At 40.8% G+C, this 19,756-nt stretch overlaps 2 protein-coding genes across 4 annotated transcripts in view; both read right to left on the bottom strand.

Annotated features, from left to right (window-relative positions):
• The window catches only part of LOC124882660 (myelin regulatory factor-like protein), a 33,944-nt gene extending 27,966 nt beyond the window's left edge, over nucleotides 1-5,978 (bottom strand). For both annotated transcript variants that reach the window (XM_047389115.1, XM_047389118.1), the window contains exon 1: nucleotides 5,811-5,978. The gene's annotated coding sequence lies outside the window, so the exon portion shown is untranslated. The remainder of the gene's footprint in view (nucleotides 1-5,810) is intronic.
• Nucleotides 5,979-6,210: 232 nt separating this feature from the next.
• Nucleotides 6,211-19,756, bottom strand: part of LOC124883073 (leucine-rich repeat-containing G-protein coupled receptor 5-like) — a 60,135-nt gene continuing 46,589 nt past the window's right edge. The window contains exons 11-20 of one of the 2 annotated variants that reach the window (XM_047389956.1): nucleotides 18,796-18,867; nucleotides 18,539-18,604; nucleotides 18,188-18,259; nucleotides 17,036-17,107; nucleotides 16,703-16,828; nucleotides 16,395-16,537; nucleotides 15,256-15,339; nucleotides 14,111-14,354; nucleotides 13,899-14,023; nucleotides 6,211-11,942 (exon numbers count right to left, since the gene is read on the bottom strand). In XM_047389956.1, coding sequence (XP_047245912.1) covers nucleotides 11,266-11,942; nucleotides 13,899-14,023; nucleotides 14,111-14,354; nucleotides 15,256-15,339; nucleotides 16,395-16,537; nucleotides 16,703-16,828; nucleotides 17,036-17,107; nucleotides 18,188-18,259; nucleotides 18,539-18,604; nucleotides 18,796-18,867 — 1,681 coding nt within the window. In that variant the 3' untranslated portion in view covers nucleotides 6,211-11,265. Of the gene's footprint in view, nucleotides 11,943-13,862; nucleotides 14,024-14,110; nucleotides 14,355-15,255; nucleotides 15,340-16,394; nucleotides 16,538-16,702; nucleotides 16,829-17,035; nucleotides 17,108-18,187; nucleotides 18,260-18,538; nucleotides 18,605-18,795; nucleotides 18,868-19,756 lie in introns of both variants that reach the window. The other variant, XM_047389955.1, reaches the window with a different exon arrangement.

Below are 19,756 nucleotides of genomic sequence, written 5' to 3'. Positions count from 1 at the left end.
ACCTCAGCTGGGTTTGAACAACTGATTTAACACCTGAATCCCACCCAGAACTGATGCTGAGCTTTCAGACTGAAATATGAAACCGAGGCTGATGGTTGATAGGTAGAAGGACTACGGCTGGAAACAGGTCCTTTAAAAGCTTGGGGGTCAAAGAACAAGTCGACCAAAGAGGACCTAAATAATTGAAGAAAGATACAAAATAAAACACAAGACTGTTCTAAAAGCGGAGCAGGAGTTTGGTCCGCATTGCCGGCACTAAGTCGGACCTGTTCCCGGTGCATGTTGGACTCTGGCAGGGCTGCCCTTTGTCACCGGTCCTGTTCATAACTTTTATGGACAGGATTTCTAGACGCAGCCAAGGGCCGGAGGGGCTCTGGTTTGGGGACCAGTGGATTTCATCTCTTCTTTTTGCGGATGACGTGGTCCTGCTGGCTCCCTCTAGCCAAGACCTACAGCATGCGCTGTGGCGGTTCGCAGCCGAGTGTGAAGCGGCTGGGATGAAGATCAGCTCCTCCAAGTCCGAGGCCATGGTTCTCGACCGGAAAAGGGTGTCTTGTCCTCTTCAGGTTGGAGGGGAGTTCTTGCCTCAAGTGGAGGAGTTTAAGTATCTCGGGGTCTTGTTCACGAGTGAGGGAAGAATGGAGCGGGAGATCGACAGACGGATCGGTGCGGCTGCCACAGTAATGGGGACACTGTGCCGGTCCGTTGTGGTGAAGAGAGCTGAGCCGAAAAGCGAAGCTCTCGATTTACCGGTCGGTCTACGTTCCTACCCTCACCTATGGCCATGAACTTTGGGTCATGACCGAAAGAACGAGATCCTGGATACAAGCGGCTGAAATTAGCTTCCTCCGTAGGGTGGCCGGGCACTCCCTTAGAGATAGGGTGAGGAGCTCGGCCATCCGGGAGGAGCTCGGAGTAGAGCCGCTGCTCCTCCACATCGAGAGGAGCCAGTTGAGGTGGCTCGGTCATCTATACCGGATGCCTCCTGGACGCCTTCCTCGGGAGGTGTTCCAGGCACGTCCCACTGGGAGGAGGCCCAGGACACGCTGGAGGGACTATGTCTCTCGGCTGGCCTGGGAACGCCTTGGGCTCCTCCTGGAGGAGCTGGAGGAGGTGTCTGGAGAGAGGGACGTCTGGGCGTCTCTGCTGAGTCTGCTGCCCCCGTGACCCGGTCCCGGATAAAGCGGAAGACGACAAGTATGAGTACTGTTCTAAAAAGGAACTAGAAAGAGAATATAAAGAAACTAAAAAATGGTAGCTAAAAAGCAAACAAAAATGGTTAGGTACTTGGCTAGAACTGAATGAGGTAGAGGTAGAACGTGCTCACCGTATACGGAGGCTATGAGTCCTCGAAGCAGTTATAATTCCCGACCCTGGAACCTTCGCTGCATGTCTTCACCCCTTTCTCTACTGTGAAATAATGGCCACTAATGCCACAAAAAAGTGTCCGAAGTCTAAAGAATAACTAGATGACCTTCAGAAAGCCTGGATAAAAACTGATTAAGGTCAATTTAAAAGATTAGAAGAAAGTTTGGCTGCTTGGAGGGAAAATGTATACAAGGGATGACATCCAGATGGCTGAAGGTGGTGCAGATTTTAGTTCTGCTCTTTTACAGCAAAAGGTTCTGGCTTTAAATCCCAGACGGGCCTCTCTGTGCTCAGTTAAGATGTTCTCCGAGGGCTCAGGTTTTCTCCCACAATCCAAATACATGCGTACCAGGTTAACTGGTGAATACTGAAATTGCTCTTAGGTGTGAGGTTGTCTGTCCTGTTGATCCTGTGATGGACTGGCAACCTGTCCAGGGGCGTACCTTGCCCATTGACTGCTGGGGATAGGCACCGGTCTGACTGCAAGCCTCCAAGGGTTTAGCAGAAACATGGATGGACGGATGTAAACAGGATAGGTCGACTTTCTAATGCTCTCCTTTCCCCTTAACTGTTTTCTTTCTTCACTCCCTCAGTCTGTTTTACCCTCAAACACACCTGGTTGCAGTTAGTAGCCACCACACCTGTTAACATGATCAGTCTCTGTTTCTGACTAAATAGCCAACTTTAGTAAAATTCTTCATTTGGTGGATTGTTTTCAGCTACTTTTTCAGAATCAGAATCAGAATCAGAAAAGCTTTATTGCCAAGTACGTTTTTGGACATACAAGGAATTTGTTTTGACTTGATTATGTGTTTTAGTCCAGTTTTAGATTAAACTTGATCAAATTTCTCAAGAGGATAGACACAATTTTATATCTAGAAAACCTTCAAGAACATTTGATATTTAAAAGTTTTCCAAACATTGAATCAGTGTAAAAAACACCCACATTAAGGCTTTTGACTGCTTTGTTTAGTGATTCATCCACATCATCAGCCATCAGCCAGTGAGTCTGAATGACGAGCTACTGTGACTCATTCTAGCTAAATAAAGGTTTCTATTAAGTCAGTTACATGATGATCTGCTATTGCAGGACGAGCTGTTCATCTCTGAGTTCAGCAGCAGAGCCATGTAGTCACTGTTCCAAATCAGTACATCCTGAAATGTGTCTGACAACCCAGAAAGGGAAGAGGGGGACTGTGAGCCAATTATATACTTCAGTAGGATTTATCATAAAGATTTAGTCATCAGCTGTTCTAAAAATGTCTGATATGGAGTTATGACTCAAGTAGGAGCAACTTCGAAGGATCTTCAACGAGAAGGAAACTCCAAGACTGGAAGCGAACTGAGACACACGTCATTCTTCTAAAAGATTCAACATGTAACCTAATTGTCATTTAAAAAGAAATCAAATAAAACTGTGTTTCTTTTGTTCTAAAGGTATCGATAAGACTGACACTTTCTTCAGAGGTAGAACATCAACCAGCAACTTTCACAACACATGACTTTCAGGCAGCAGGAGGAGCCATCTGAGATGTCAGACTAACGCCTTGGTTAGCAACAACATCCATCCACCAGCCCACATTCAGTCTCCATGGTGACTAACTGTTTAACAGGCTGATGGGTGGGAATAGCCTCCATGTTTTGTTGTCCAGAGAGAGGCTGCAAGAGCATGAGTGGTACACAAAAAAGTATTTTGTTTTATAAAACGAGGATTTTGTGACATACGCTAGATTCTTTATTTCGCACATAATGTTTTTTGTTCTTAGGGGGAAATTATGGGGAAATATTTTTGCAAAAGCATTCAGTGTTGTGCTGAACCACAGCACTTTGCTATACAGGTCCTTCTCAAAATATTAGCATATTGTGATAAAGTTAATTATTTTCCATAATGTCATGATGAAAATTTAACATTCATTTATTTTAGATTCATTGCACACTAACTGAAATATTTCAGGTCTTTTATTGTCTTAATACGGATGATTTTGGCATACAGCTCATGAAAACCCAAAATTCCTATCTCACAAAATTAGCATATTTCATCCGACCAATAAAAGAAAAGTGTTTTTAATACAAAAAACATCAACCTTCAAAAAATCATGTACAGTTATGCACTCAATACTTGGTCGGGAATCCTTTGGCAGAAATGACTGCTTCAATGCGGCGTGGCATGGAGGCAATCAGCCTGTGGCACTGCTGAGGTCTTATGGAGGCCCAGGATGCTTCGATAGCGGCCTTTAGCTCATCCAGAATGTTGGGTCTTGAGTCTCTCAACGTTCTCTTCACAATATCCCACAGATTCTCTATGGGGTTCAGGTCAGGAGAGTTGGCAGGCCAATTGAGCACAGTGATACCATGGTCAGTAAACCATTTACCAGTGGTTTTGGCACTGTGAGCAGGTGCCAGGTCGTGCTGAAAAATGAAATCTTCATCTCCATAAAGCTTTTCAGCAGATGGAAGCATGAAGTACTCCAAAATCTCCTGATAGCTAGCTGCATTGACCCTGCCCTTGATAAAACACAGTGGACCAACACCAGCAGCTGACACGGCACCCCAGACCATCACTGACTGTGGGTACTTGACACTGGACTTCTGGCATTTTGGCATTTCCTTCTCCCCAGTCTTCCTCCAGACTCTGGCACCTTGATTTCCGAATGACATGCAGAATTTGCTTTCATCCAAAAAAAGTACTTTGGACCACTGAGCAACAGTCCAGTGCTGCTTCTCTGTAGCCCAGGTCAGGCGCTTCTGCCGCTGTTTCTGGTTCAAAAGTGGCTTGACCTGGGGAATGCGGCACCTGTAGCCCATTTCCTGCACACGCCTGTGCACGGTGGCTCTGGATGTTTCTACTCCAGACTCAGTCCACTGCTTCCGCAGGTCCCCCAAGGTCTGGAATCGGCCCTTCTCCACAATCTTCCTCAGGGTCCGGTCACCTCTTCTCGTTGTGCAGCGTTTTCTGCCACACTTTTTCCTTCCCACAGACTTCCCACTGAGGTGCCTTGATACAGCACTCTGGGAACAGCCTATTCATTCAGAAATGTCTTTCTGTGTCTTACCCTCTTGCTTGAGGGTGTCAATAGTGGCCTTCTGGACAGCAGTCAGGTCGGCAGTCTTACCCATGATTGGGGTTTTGAGTGATGAACCAGGCTGGGAGTTTTAAAGGCCTCAGGAATCTTTTGCAGGTGTTTAGAGTTAACTCGTTGATTCAGATGATTAGGTTCATAGCTCGTTTAGAGACCCTTTTAATGATATGCTAATTTTGTGAGATAGGAATTTTGGGTTTTCATGAGCTGTATGCCAAAATCATCCGTATTAAGACAATAAAAGACCTGAAATATTTCAGTTAGTGTGCAATGAATCTAAAATATATGAATGTTAAATTTTCATCATGACATCATGGAAAATAATTAACTTTATCACAATATGCTAATATTTTGAGAAGGACCTGTATTTGTGAAAATTGAATAACAGTAAATGTGGAATTCTTTAGCTGTTGATATGTTGAATTATTTTTCATTCACTCTATAATTACACACCATTTTTGGGTTAATACATATATTGTGAATGGAAAAAGTGGAATTTGGGAAAAAACAAAAACAGATTCCATGGTCAGAGGTCCAAATTCCTCTTTTCAGATGAAAGTAAATTCTGCATTTCATTTGGAAATCAAGGTCCCAGAGTCTGGAGGAAGAGTGGAAAGGATCAGAATCCATGTTGGTTGAAGTCCAGTGTGAAGTTTCCACAGTCAGTGATGATTTGGGGTACCATAGAAATGAAGATACTTCTCAAAAACCTGACATTTCAGTTTCAAATTTCCCTTTTTATTGATCTTATGATGTATTTACACTGAATTTTGAGTTTTGTTCTCTGTAAGGCACAATCATCAAAATCACAAGAAAGTCTGGAAATATTTCACTGTATGTATAATTAATTTATATAATATAAGTTTCCACTGGCTGAAATGACTGATGAAGAATATTGATCTTTTTCTTGATTTTCCAATCTTTTGCAATGTACCTGTATATAATTACTGGTAGCACTAATCTAACAGACATACCTTTCCTACGGTAAGTAATGGCTTCAGACTTTACTATATTAGTGCTTTGTAAATAAAGTTTGAAGCTTTATGTTATTTCTTGCACATAACTTTAGATTTTTGTCTGTCTGATTATATCATTTTCATAAATTAAATAAGATGTTATGATCAGTTGCTCTGTACTTGAGTAAAAACATGTTGAAGTAATGCTAGTCTTCAGTTCTAGCCGATAGCATTAGCTTAGCTGCTTAGCTAACCTGGCTGAACTAGGTGGCCAAATTACTTAAACATAGCACATATTTTTATTGCGTTGAACATATTTCACCAACAGTTTGTTAGCATAGTTAGAAAAACAAATTAATGCGGCAATATTAACTTGTAATATAACCTAGCTTAAATGCTAACTCACCAGAGGGGCTCTCCTCAACACTGAGGTCCTCTTCACAGGTTCGTATCCTCTCCAACACAGCAGATTTGACTCATTATTTCTAAAATTATATCAATTTGTAGTTATTTTGTCTCTTACATGTAAGAAGTTCATCTGTATTAATCTATAGCACCTATGTTCTTTCTAGCATCGGTGATGACGCCAGCGCTCTTAATACTGCGTCACAGTGCAGGTGTATGAGGCGTTCAGGGGTGCTCCGAATTTAAATTGAAAGTGAGCTCAAGTTTTAAACACTTGAAATTGAATGAACAGAAAATAACCTGGTTTACATTTACTGTACATACGCTGTTTATTAACCCATCATAGTTGAAGGCCCCCTGGTGGAAAAAGACGTATGGATAAAAACAGATTCAACAAGAGATTTGAAGCACTGCTGTTTTTATTTACATCACAAGCTCTAACTTCTAGCCAAATATTACAAACTACACTCCAACAAACACTCAGATGCTTTACAAATGTTTACAAGAGGAGAAGAAGAACATTTGGAAGGAAGAACCATTTATGTGTTCATAATTTCTTTTACATTTTAAGTGTCGATCACAGAAAAGTGCAGCAGCAAACTTCAACACAGCACACATTCATAGTCATGCTTTGTAGATATTCTTTTTTTATATATTCTTTTGATTGTTACTGTGGAGACACATATGGATGGAGCATATTGTAATGGGCCGGGGTAGTAGATTAAACTCCACCCACATTTTATTTTGTTGTTTGTCTTACATTTTTCTGCGAGAAAGCATTATAAATAAAAAGTACAACACTGAAAATGTGTTTCAACCAGAAATCAATACGTCACATACAGAAAAACATCAACTCACGACAAACTTTTCAGGAAAGTTCTTATTGGTATTTAGTGTTTGTTGTTTTTGTCGTTATGAATGACTAACTGTGGGGGTGGAAAGCAGAAAGCAAAACAATAATTTCCATCCACCTGTGCATTTATGGAATGCAAAGTAAAATAAATGAAATCACATTGATAATTAATTTTGTAACAAGTAACCTTGGAAGTCACCTTAAAGTGTTTTAAATTTGGAAGCTCTTTGTACTACGGCAGTTTGGTGGTAATTATGTTCTAATATCAATAATAAACCTGCTCAAAAACATAATTAGATTAAAAAGTTGTGAGATAAACTAAAATGAACAATCACACGATTACGCAGGAAAATTAAGAGGGAATCCAACATACATACAAACATAACAATATTGTACCCTGTTCATAGCAAAAAACGTTCAGTTAGTTGAACATCGCTGTAACAAAAGTGATATGATTCATCAAGGTGAAACAAATTGCATCGTTAAGTTTCCACATACTGCTGTTTATGATTGCAGAGGTTAGCACAAAGTTACAAACCTATGAATGAACGGTTGGATTTGGAGGTGATTTAGTCCAAGTGCAATAAAAGGGATGTAAATGGTTCGATTTTCAAAGAGTTAGCACGTGTAGGAGTTTATGGGGGGTTGCACCAGGACTGATTTATCACATTAAGCAAATTGCCCAGAAAAGGGGGATATTTTTTTTACCACTGGGTGCCCTCATGTAGCTATTTGTTCCAGTCTGGACAACTGTGCTAAACATCAGGCTCATGCACTATGGAACCACTTGGCTTCATACAAACCCAAAATATGTCCCTAACAATATCTTAAGTAACGGTCTTCCAGCTCCCTCTGGTCACATGTCGATGTGCCTCTCTGCAAGGCACCTATCGCCAAATTGCCTACCAATCTGCATACAGGTGCAGGAATGTGTGCAGGTCGCGCTTTGAGTGGTCAGTGTGACTAGAAAAGCGTTACATAAATGCAGTTACTCTGTCTAATGTATCTATGTAGCAACCTTTGTGTTTGCTGACCTTAACTTACTATTCTGACCAACTGTTGGAGGCACCATAAGAGCCTGATTACACTAATGGACAATATTTAGGACCAAACTGGACCGTACCTTCTGGGTGTTGAACTCTTTTAATCTGTGACAGCTTCAGTTCAATATAATGATGAAGTCAATGTTATTGTCTGTAATTATCCAATTATTACCTTGAAGCACTGTTTCAGCATATTTACCAGTAGAGATAACAAGCTGTTGTTTCATTGTGCACTTGTCCTTGGGATCCTCTTTATATCTTAATAACAGTTGCAGTATTTAAAATATGTAAAACATTCTACTTTTAATTGATTATTACTTTGTCAAATAGTTTTACTAGTTTTTTGATACGCCCAATTGTACAGAAAATTCCTGTGTCCTGATTATTTACACAACATTCAACAAATTAATCAAATAAAGGATTAAAACAAATCTTGTGTTGCAACATATGTCTAAAAATTCAAAGTTTACTGTTCAGTTAAACGCAAAGCCTGGAGAAAAGTAAGAATACAGTGAAACACGGTTCTGTATTATAGGTTTGGACCAAGAGTCTCTAACTCTGACGGAGTGGTTTTTAAAATGTGGGCCCAAAATTATTTAGAAATGCGCTTTTAATATAAAAGACAGGCTTTATTAGATGCTGTAAGAGTTTCCATGCAATATTTGGATAGAATCTCCACAAACCAAAAGTAAAAACGATATTTGTTCATCCACTTTTTGCAATTTGTTTTTAGACTATGGGCTTTTTTCCCTTTAGTTTGCCACAGTTATGGAGAACTCTACTAAAAAAAAGAAATACATTTTCTTTTTCTAAAGGCTAAATGTTTTATTTGAGTAAACATTGAAAAAACTAAATAAGAATTGTGGTTGTTTAATTTATTTATGAATCAAAGTTTCTTTGCAATTTGATAAATAATCTTTTCTCAAATGGTCATTTAGATTTTGCAAAATGGCTTTCTGGATCGTAAATGTTGCTGATTTGGCACACTTCCTTGTTATACGTATAATGTCAAGAAAACTGTTTATTATTTAGCAAGATAAAAACAAACAAAATATGTAAAGATGCTGTGATTTAAAAGACAACAGAAATGGCTTGGAAGAGCAAACAGTGACGGTTTTATAGGTGAAAACCCAACAAATGTAAAGCTTAGCATTGGTTTAATCAGGACTGATTACTCTTTAACATCTATTGAATCATCACAGAAAGCAAAGATTAAAGATTTTCCTTTAAAAAAATATGTAATGCCAGACCATTTTAACAAGATAAATAAATAAATGCAGTAGAAAATGTTTCTCCCACAAAGGTTTAGTAGGGGAGTCGAGAAAATCTGAAGGTATTTTAGGTCACATTTATGTAGAAACAGTGTTCACAATCCCCGCTTCACACGACAGACATGAAAGGGACGAGTGTTAAACTGTAATATACAAACAATAAAAACCTTTAAAAAAACAGATTTCTCACAGTCTACATAACACGAAGATTGTCACAGTAGCGCCTATTTACAACACAGTTTACACATAAAAACAGACTACTTTTAATAAATGATGCGCCCAAAAAACACGACACCTGGGATCTGAAAATAAAGCCAGAATGATTCATCTCAGTCATCTTAATCAGTGAAAGATGTCAATATTTCAAATTAGATGAATGGATGATTTGTGTTTTATTCTCCAGCTAGTTTTTCTCCTCTTGGTTCGACTCCTGTTTTCATTCTGAGGTTCGACTCTGTGACAAAACTCTCATGCATGCTGCAGTTTTCACACTCGCTCGCAGAAACACGAGGCGTTAGCGTGAACATTTGCTGCAGCGTTTGTTAGAACGTTGCTGTAAAACTGGGACCTGTTTTAAAGTGAAACCCTTCATGATACCCGCGAGTGTCTATAACCCTCCGATTAGATTGGACGGTTCCCTGCAGGGAAAAAAAAAGGAAAACTGAGGGCTAAAAAGGGGAAGTTCATAGGGAGCTTCTCTTCTTTAGCTGCTGCTACATTTGCTGGACCTGTAGGTTTGATCTCACCTGACAACAGCTGGTAAAGTAGAGCAAAAATTCATCAGTTGATTCTGGAATCATGTGCATCTTAAATAATCAAAAAGTAATTACACCCTAAACCTAATCACTGGGAGTTCCAGTCTTGACAGGAATAGCACCCATTACGCATTAGTGATAACTAGTAACAACTGTGGAGGAAATCTGACCCACTCTTCTTTGCAGAATTGTTTTAATTCAGTTACATAGGAAGGTTTTTCCCCTGAACGTTTTTTTAATATCACACCAAAGCATCTGCATCATATTTAACTCTGGACTTTGTTTAGGCCACTAAAAAATTGGTCATTTTGCTTAGTTTTTTTAAGTCATCCAAAGCTGGACCTTCTGCTGTGCTTTGGATCATTGTCCAGTTGCATAATCCAACTGCAGGTTCCAATCTGAGGTCCGGGCGTTGTCCTTCAGGATTTTCTGGTAGAGAGCAGTATTCATGGCTCCATCAATTGCTGCTAATTATCCTGGCCCAGAAGCAACAAGGGAGCCCCAACCCCTAAGCATGGCCATAGCAGTGCTTGGCTAAAGATTCATCATATACACATTTACTTTGGCATTGTTTACCCTTTCCTCTCACTGCTTCTCCCTGTTGCGACTTTTAGTGGAGAAGCTAAAGGGGGAATCTCAATTTTACAGAGTACCTAGGTTAGTGGCTGGGCCATAGACTCATCAATATGGATCAGTACACAGTCTACACAGTCTAAGCTCTTGGGCTACAAGATGCATGTTGTACTGTAAGGTTACAATCTACCTAAAGGATTATTGAAGGAATCTGTACCTAAACATTTCATTGTTGTTTTATTGGTGATATGACCAAAGAAGATGTTCATGAAGCATCAAAACATAACCGAACATAACCTTCCAGCACAAATACCAACTGCAAAGCACGGTGGAGGAGGGCTAATGATCTGGGCTTGTTTTGCAGCCACAGGAACCTCCAGTCATTGAGTGGACCATGATCTCCTCTGTATACCAAAGTATTTTGGAGTCAAATGTGAGTCCTTCTGTCTGACAGGTCAAGTATGGACCAATCTGGGTCATCAACAGAACACCGTTAACAAAAACATTAGCAGATATACATCAGAATGGCTGAAAAACGAAACAAATCGGGTTATGCAATGGCCTAGTCCAAGTCCAGATCTAAACCTAAAGGAAATGCTGTGGTTCAGCTGAAGCAATGCTGGAAAGAAGAATGGGGTTCTATGTGGCACAGTGTAGTATTTTATGCTCTGTTCTCCAGCTGAGGTTGGAGTTACCTTATTTTAAAAACCGGTGAGAACCAAATGTTCCCTGAAACCCCTGAAATGAAAAAGACTTTGAAGGTTCTGTAAGAATAAATCCTCTGTGGTGTTTTATGGTTGGGGCCAGATCAACTTTAAAAACGGGACCCATCTGAAACAGACTTATCTCGGAGCAATGACTTACAGACTGAAAACGTTTTTGTTTACAGCCGATGGGACCAATATTCGAGCTTCTGTCAGGTGAGACCAATAAACCCTACATGAGTGAGTTTTGTGTCCATTTAACGATGATGGGTGACCAACACCGACTGCTGCTCCTCCTCTTCTTTCACACCTTCGACAACCACCAGCGCCTGTGTCGAGTCACATGACTGCTTCTCTGCGTCTTCATCATACGTCGAATCCAGTTGCCAACCTCCTGTTGCTTCCCTTCTTTGTAATTTTGACCTCACTGCACCCACACAGGTGCGTGCTGCCAATGATGACAACTCCCCTCTAGCGAGTGGGTTGAAGAGGAGGTAGAGGAGCGGATTTACACAGGCTGGAAGCGGAGCCACGAGCAGCAGGACTCCCTTCGCTGCCTCAGGGCCGGCAGCGGGGAGCCGCAGGAGGGAGGAGAAGGAGAGAAAGGCAACAGGGAGGTAGAGGAGGCAGTCGGAGAAGAGCAGCCAGGCGACGTGACGAGTCAACACCGCCTCATCATCAGAGTTTGGTGAAGCTTTGGTGGTGCGGCAGTAAAGGCGAGTGTAGGCGAGCGTCATGACGAGGAAACAGAGCGAGTCGAAGAGCACCAAGGAGACAGAAAAGGCCAGGAAGGAGGAGGAGGACGACGAAGGGAGCGGCAAACAGAAGGAGGAGCTACTGTGACCCGCCATCAGAGGAGGCAGGGTGATGATGAAGCCGAGCAGGAAACACAGACAGATGGACAAACGCATGAAGAGCGGAGACAAAGAATGACCTGCGGAAACACAAGTTTAAACATGTGGCTGAACATACAAATATATTTCTACATTTTAACAAACTAAATATCAAATTATTCAGTCTTCATTCAATTAATTCATTTATTGAATTAATTTTCTGGTGTATTTTTGTTTATTTTCATATAGAGCCTTTAAAAGTATTCAAGTATGTCTTTAATTGTAATTTTTTGTGAGAGACCAACAGTAAGGAAAGTATTATTGTGAAGTTGCAAGTAGAGGATACATGGTTTTCAAATCCCATGGTAACTCTAGAGGAGCTGCAGAGATCCACAGCTCAGGTGGAAAAAACTGTAGATGAGAAAACTGTTAGATGGAGCTAAATCCAGGGCAATCCTGGAAGAAAACCTGTCAGAGGCTGCAGAAGACTTGATACTGAGGTGAGGGTTCTCCTTCCAGGAGGACAACCACCCACATCATACAGCCAGAGATGCAAGGATGGTTTAGATCAGGGCTCCACAAAACCCCGACTGCAGTCCAAATCCGGACCCAGAGAGTATTTTCTCATTTACTATATAGATATAAACATTTTATTCCTGCCAGCTGCTGCATCGGACTTTTGAACAGCTATGTGGGTCGGCGACATTCTTTTCCACACTCCAAACCAGTTGGTGATAGTAAAGCACCACATCGTTGTATGCCAACTGCCGGAAAATGAAAAAAAGAAGCTATGTGGGGTCCTCGAATGCAGGTTGCTAATGCCCCCTTTCCGCTGGCTCCATTTATGGGGCGCAGCTCCACTCCACTCGGTCTCTCGGTACGGTACCAGTTGTGTTTCCACCGAGGTACTTGTTCCACTGACCCACTGATGGCTGCAGCTATGGCGGCTGAAGCTCTGCCGCCAGCCTTCAGTGTAGTGCACTGTGGCGCTATTAATGTTACTGTTAAAAGCTGCTAAGTTCCCAGCTTGCTGAAAGTACAATGACTTGGTGGTGCACAGATGAGTGAGTAAAAGAAGATGCCTTTGTCAGAAATACATAAAGTGGACAATGAAAATCGCACATCTAAAGTTGAATAAACAGAAGCTTACGCTTTCCTTTTAATTTCCTTAAGGTGTAAGGCCAGTCTGCCTTAAATGTTCTGAATCAGTTGGACTTATAAAGAGTGGAAATTTAAAGAGACATTATTAAACCAAACATAAGAACTTCCACCAAAGCTATCAGCTTGGGTCTGACTGTAGGACAAGGAAAATAAATCAACTTAGAAGTACAGCATGAGCGAGCTACACAGCTGATAACACAGCCTCTTAAAGCACAACTGTGAGCATACGAGTGTTCACTGCAAGTACAGTTGATTTAAGGAAAACACAAAAAGCCTTTCACTGACTGGGAAATTATCACAGAGTGGATGGAAGCTGTGGCACAAACACTTTAAGATGGAAAAGGACAACTTAAGGAAAAGGTTAAGCAAATCGCCCTACCTGCCACAAGCACAACAAGGAGAGCAGAAGTGTTCTACCAAGATGTACAGACCCAGATCAACTGAGCCATTCACATTTCATTTAATATTGGTACTTACATTGGATTGCACCTTTCTGTTCAACAGATGATTTCATGAGCATATGAATAATTAATCAGTAGTTAACAAACAAAAAACTCTAGTGTTAATTAAATACAGACCGCTTTCATCCAATCTGACTGAGCTTAAACTGTTCTACCAAGAAAAATGTGCAAAGCTGCAAGAGAGAGAGTAGACTTGCAGTGGTAACTGCAGTGACCCAGAGAGAGCTGAATATAAATGCACACCACACTTTTCAGATTTTTCTGGCACTTCACATTTGTTTCTGTTGGTCTGTAAAATATTGAGTCTGAGGTTAAAATGTGACAAAATGTTGAACAGTTCCAATGGTGTGAATACTATAAAGCGGTGTATGTGTGTGTTTGTGTTGAAGTTTCCCTAACCACTGTTGCTGTCGGTTTTGTTGCTTTGTGTTGCACCTGCGCCGGACAAACACCGCTCCAGAGCTGCGACCGTCAGCAGGAAGAGTCCCGTCTGAGATGCAAACACACACAGGAAGCCGCTGAGGCGACACAGGAAGCTGCTCTCCCACTTCACCCCGTACCTGCCACAGAAAATTAATTAGAACACTGGAACAACAAATAAATCAAATAACCTTATTAAACCCAGCGTCTCAGTCTTAATTTCCAACCTCCAGAAGCTGCCAAACGTCCAGGCGTCCACCGCCGCGAGCCAGCCACTCCATACGCCCATTAGGCTGTTAACCAGAGCCAGCAGACCAATCAGGAGCTTCGGGGGTGTGACCATGCTGGCTGCAGAAAAGAAGACTGAAAAGACAACGAGACCGTTGGCGACCAATGAGATTCCTGCCATGAGCCAAACCCCGCCGCGGATCATCCAGCTGCCAAGAAGACGGATGCAGGGACGGAAAGGTCCTGAGAAAAAGTCAAACTGTTCCTTTAACAACATAACAACAAATTAATGTTCATTTAATTACTGTTTACCTGCTGTCCATCGTTCTACTTCTATTATGAAATCAGTTGCTTTTGTGCAGCTCTTTATGTAACACTTTAAACTCACATCTCAGTTTTCTCAGCTAGCTTCAAATCCATCACCTACTCTCTCCCTGATTGGCTGATTGACTCCACCTGCTCCACTGCTTATGAAAGTCACCTGTGTTCTCCTGCCAGATCGTCTGCAGCCCTGTCTCAGCATTCCTACCTGTTCTGTTTTTCAAGCAATCACTCGGGTTCTTGTGACTCAGATATGGACTGGTTTTTGACTCAGCCTCGGATCTTTTAGTTTATGACGCTGCTCTTTCTGGATAGCCATTCTGGATTATGAATTTTGGGTTTAAACTGTTGTTGAACTTCAGGACTCTGGAATTAGGGGTCAAGGAGTTTGGACCTGTCCTCCACCCTGCTGGCCCAGACTATAACCACATGTTGTTCTTCAGACCACTTCATGAAGGTGAAGCCAAACATTTCCTCATTCTAACACAAATTGAACCCAACTTTTTCACTTCCATCCATGATCTTGGAACCGTGGCTGGTTATAGGACGACTCTACCTGAGATCTTTAATAAAGCTTGTTTAGACTTTCCTGCTGGAGTCATTTGGGTCCGTTCAGTTGTGGTGTTACACATTAACGAATAAAATATATTGAATTTAAACATTTAAAATAGTATTATATGGTTGAAATGTTTTAGTTTTTCACATTCAACTGAAATTAATATAGAAATACTTTCAAAACTCAAAAAATTTAAGTTTACTTTAAAGGCAAGCAAAAACTAATCGCATTCAATGAGGCTCATAATAGTTCTGAATAACTTGTTACCTGGAGTTGGGCTGCAGTGAACAGAGTGTTGAGGTTTGGGCTCATCTTCAAACTCCATCAGAAAATCGTCCCAGTCCTGGTCCACTGCGGACATACAGCCGTGAATCAGCCTCCAAACTCTAAAGCATCTTATTTCATTCATCAAATGAACTCATTCAAGACTCCGAGGTAAAAGTGGTTTTAATTCAACATGGTTCAATTTATTCTTCTATCATGAATGATTTCGGATGCTATGTTGCAAAAGCAAAAATTGTTTGCAGGTGAAAAATTGCCAAAGGGACCACAGTTGGCTGAGGATCAACGGTGGAGTGGCCAGGAGCTCTAAGGGCTTACTCTAGAAACTGTATTGTCAATTCAAACTGCAAAAATATAACTGAAATCCCTGCATAAATGTATAAATGGTCAATCAGAAACATTTTAGAGTTTTATAGAAGCTGGAAAAAGATAAAAAGGGTGTTTGTAACTATAAACTACTTTTAAGATATAAGATATTTTCAACAAAATACTCGTATGTCAAAGCTTTCAGCTCTTAGAAAAGAAAAAAAGCAAACAACATATATATAACAAATATATATAGATTACCTCCTAAATGTGTTTTTGTGCTGCCTAATTCTGTTAAATGACATTGTATCCCTGTATTTGGTGAATCTGAGCAAAACAAGATGAAGTGAGGTCCCTCAAGGCTCTATTCTTGGGCCACTTTTATTCAGCATCTTCATCCTCAGATAAATGTGTTTACATGTTTAGAAGAAAACTTAAAAAATTCTGTTTTATTAGTTTATTTTACCAGGGTTTATTTGATCAGCTTTCGGCTATTTTTTAGTTATAATGTATGTTTTTTTGGTAAAAATGTTTAAATTCAAATGATGCTACACAAAAATACTTTCCTTGTTTGGATTTCTTTATTACTGTCCATATAGTTATACACACACATACCCACACATAACCGTAACCCTATTTATTTCTATGCATGTATTTCTGTATAATTTCAACTTATTTATATTCTCAGTTGTGCCCATTTTGTGTTTTATTGTATTTTGTTTTTTTTAATTATTTCTGTTATGGCTCATAACAGAAATTGGTGCTGCAGGAACTCTGGGGCTTGTTTCTTGTGGAAACCTTTTTGTGGGAAAAATTACCTTGACTGAAATGGAAAGGAGGGTCTCTTGAAGAAGAGTCTGCCACCTCCTCCCTTTCCCAGGATAAACCTCCTCCTTCTCCTTCTCTCTTCTCGCAGGAGATGAAGGCACAGCATTGGAAGGCATATGGAAGCTCCATCAACCTGAGGAGACACTTACAGCTCTCAGCATTTATTCCTAGGAAAGTTCTAGTGTACATAGAAAAGAACATCCTAATCAAAATCTGATCAAAGTGAGTGATATAAATCAGTGAAATGGGAAATCTCTTAATGTAAGGGAATAATTCTTGGTCATAAGTGTCAATCAACCTGACTCGTGGTAGGTCTTCTCGGGGTATTAACTCCATCAGCTGCTCGTTTCCCACCAGCCGAATGTGAGTTAAGCTCTGCAGACCAGTAAGAGGCAGAGAGGACAGCTGATTGGACGACAGGTCACTGCAAAAACAGAAAACGCTTCAGTTATTCCCACCATCAGTAGTCTGATTTTATTGCTTAATGTGATAAACAGGGCCAGGTTAACCTATTGAGGGGGCCCGTGGCTACATCTTCAGATGGACCCCCCCCCCATGAAAGATCTAAATACATCACAGGTAGTTTGTAAAACCATGAAGAGACTCTGATGTTGTAGCACTAAAAACTCACAGTTTGGAGAGAGCTGTTAGACCAAAGAATGAATTTGGCTTCACAGATGACACCCGGTTCCAGGATAAATCCCTACAAAACAGAAAAAGGAGTAAAATAGTAGCATCGGTATCAGGTTTATGGTTAGAGAACTACAAAAGTCTTCATCCTTGCCAAAATCACATCTCAGACTCTTTCAGCTTTCTCATAATTTCTTTAAATCAGCTTAAAAATAGGTCTCAAGCAATATCTCCTTTCAAGCCACATGAAGCATTTCTGCCTGAACACAATGCCGCATCAATAGCTGCACTGCCAACATCATCTTCACTGGCTCTAGAGTCGTTACCCCCGTCATGTCCAGAATCTCCATCAGAACATCCTTCATCATCAATAACGTCCCCCTCCACAGGACAATCGCTTCTACAATCAACTTCAGCAGCAACTTCTGCTACTCCTTCAGTTATTCCTTTAGTCATTAGAGCCACGGCCACTCCTTGACTCTCGGGAGCCCCAGCTACACCTCACGTCTTCAGAGTCCTGACAACTCTTCCAGTCTTCAAAAGCTCAACCTTGTCCTCAGTTTGCAACTATCTCACCTTTAATCCCTGTATTTCCAGAAGGATTTGAGGATGACCAGCCTCTCCAGCTGCTGTGGCCTCTTCATCAGCCCCCTTTCCTTCGTTTTTGGGCTGTTTTTGGTTTATTTCATTCAACATGTTTGAAAATTTTCATTCGAAATGTTTTGCAGCAACATGTTAACTGCAGAACAAATGTTAATACTTCATATTTCCTTCCTCTCTCCAGACTGCCTCCATACTGTCTAAAGCCTAAATAATCTTGGTAGATGAGCCTGTTGACTCATGCTGACCTCAGTTTATTTTCAGTGCTTATTGTCAAATTAAAATATTTTCAGAATTTTCTAGTTTTTTTTGTATTTGCATTAATTTTCCTGAACTGAAAAGTGTTGAATTCTTTCAGCTACCATAGACAGAGTACAAGGAATAGTAGAGTTACTCCCTCGTCGATTTTGTGTCACGACAGCTGCTCCACAAAAAAGCAGACCACCTTAATCGGAGATCATCGCTTCCATTTGGAAGTACTTAAAGAGGTTTAAGTTGGGATCATGGGTCAAGATCTGAAGACTAATTAAACCTTCAAAGTGTGTGTTCTTACAGCGAGCGCAGGGTCATCAGACCAGTAAAGGTGTTCTCCCTCAGCTCCTCTATCTCATTGTGGTGGAGGTCACTGCAACAAAAACACATGGAGCTCAGCCACAGTATTTCCATAGCATCACTTTAATGTTTTTTACTTTAAAGAATTTTCCTTTCTCCTGATTGGTCTTAAACAGACAACACCACTGCTAATTACTCCCATGATGCACAGCTGGATGTATTTTACTGGTTGCTATGGAAATTGAGGACTTGATAAATGTGCCTTACAGGCTTCAGAGATTGACAAAAGTTGTTCCGGACCCGGAATAGAGAGATAAAGTCCTTAATTAAATAAAATGAAGATAAACCTCACATCTTCTGGAGGCTCTCACAGCCAGAGAAGCTTGGAAGAGTCTGGATCTTGTTATACGAGAGGTCGCTGCAGACACAAACACAGTTTTAGTTGTCAGCAGCTGTTGGGAACATCCAACACACCCTAAACCTGCATCAGCTTGGAGCACATGAAATTGGAAACATTTCTGCTTCAACAGGATCGTCCAAAAGAGTGTTGGCCACTCTGAGCAGGGACTAGAAAGGACTTGTTGGTATGGAGATGGTGAGAAGACTTACAGCAGCTGCAGGTTTGGAAGCTGTTCACACATATAACTGGGAAGAGACGTTATCTGAGCTCCAGTGATGGTCCTAAATCACAGATAGACAGACAAAAGGAAATGTGTTACATGTGTTTATATCCCCCTCAATGAGCACAACTTCAATGTTCAGTTGGCTTGTTACCCCCATTTTGTCCTAAATATATTTGCCTTATTAAACCTAAGTATTTTAAAACTAATAGCCAGGGTTTATTGACCTCATCTGGACCTCTGGACCTTATTGACCAGGTTAAAACAGATCTAGGTGTTTATGGATGCAGCTCTTCTGGCTTAATAAATGTTTTTCAAAGATATTTCATTGGACTTTGACTGCTCTTTCAAATCGCTCAGTCCTGTCCATGACTAGTCCTTGAAATGTTTAAAATCTGTTAAATATTTTCTCAGACATTTAATAGCATGAAACTCTTACTGGTGAAAAGTATTGGCAAGTATTAATTAACAGCTAAAGACTGATATATTTAACATTTTGAAGTACTGGCATTTTTACAAATACTTGCTGTTCTTGAAAATGCTTCCATACATGATAGAAAAACCCATTGTTAGCACAGTGCTAGTGACTCTGCCAATGTATTGGAATGCTAGGTGTGAGAAACACATATAGTCGGCGGTCAACCAAAAATGCCTAACACATCTTATCAATTCTGTGAAAGAACCCATACCCAGAGAGTTCACCAGTGTTATTTTGGCAACGACTTACATTCCACCATCAGCTGTTGCCAACACTGCATGTGATGTCATAAGCTCAGTTGTTGCTAAGCTACAGACACAACACCTCAATACGTTTGTGGCAATATCTGGTGATTTTAATCACACCTCATTCTCTGCTTTACTTCCAATGTTTCAACAGTTTGTCAGCTGCTCTACCAGACAAAACAAAACATTGGATTTGTTTTATGCAAATAGGACTCGTACATCTCTAA

The sequence above is a fragment of the Girardinichthys multiradiatus genome, chromosome 17, assembly GCF_021462225.1.
Source record: "Girardinichthys multiradiatus isolate DD_20200921_A chromosome 17, DD_fGirMul_XY1, whole genome shotgun sequence".
Lineage (NCBI taxonomy): Eukaryota > Metazoa > Chordata > Actinopteri > Cyprinodontiformes > Goodeidae > Girardinichthys > Girardinichthys multiradiatus.
The sequence above is the reverse complement of the archived record's forward strand: the minus strand, read 5'-3'. Positions and strand labels throughout refer to the sequence as shown.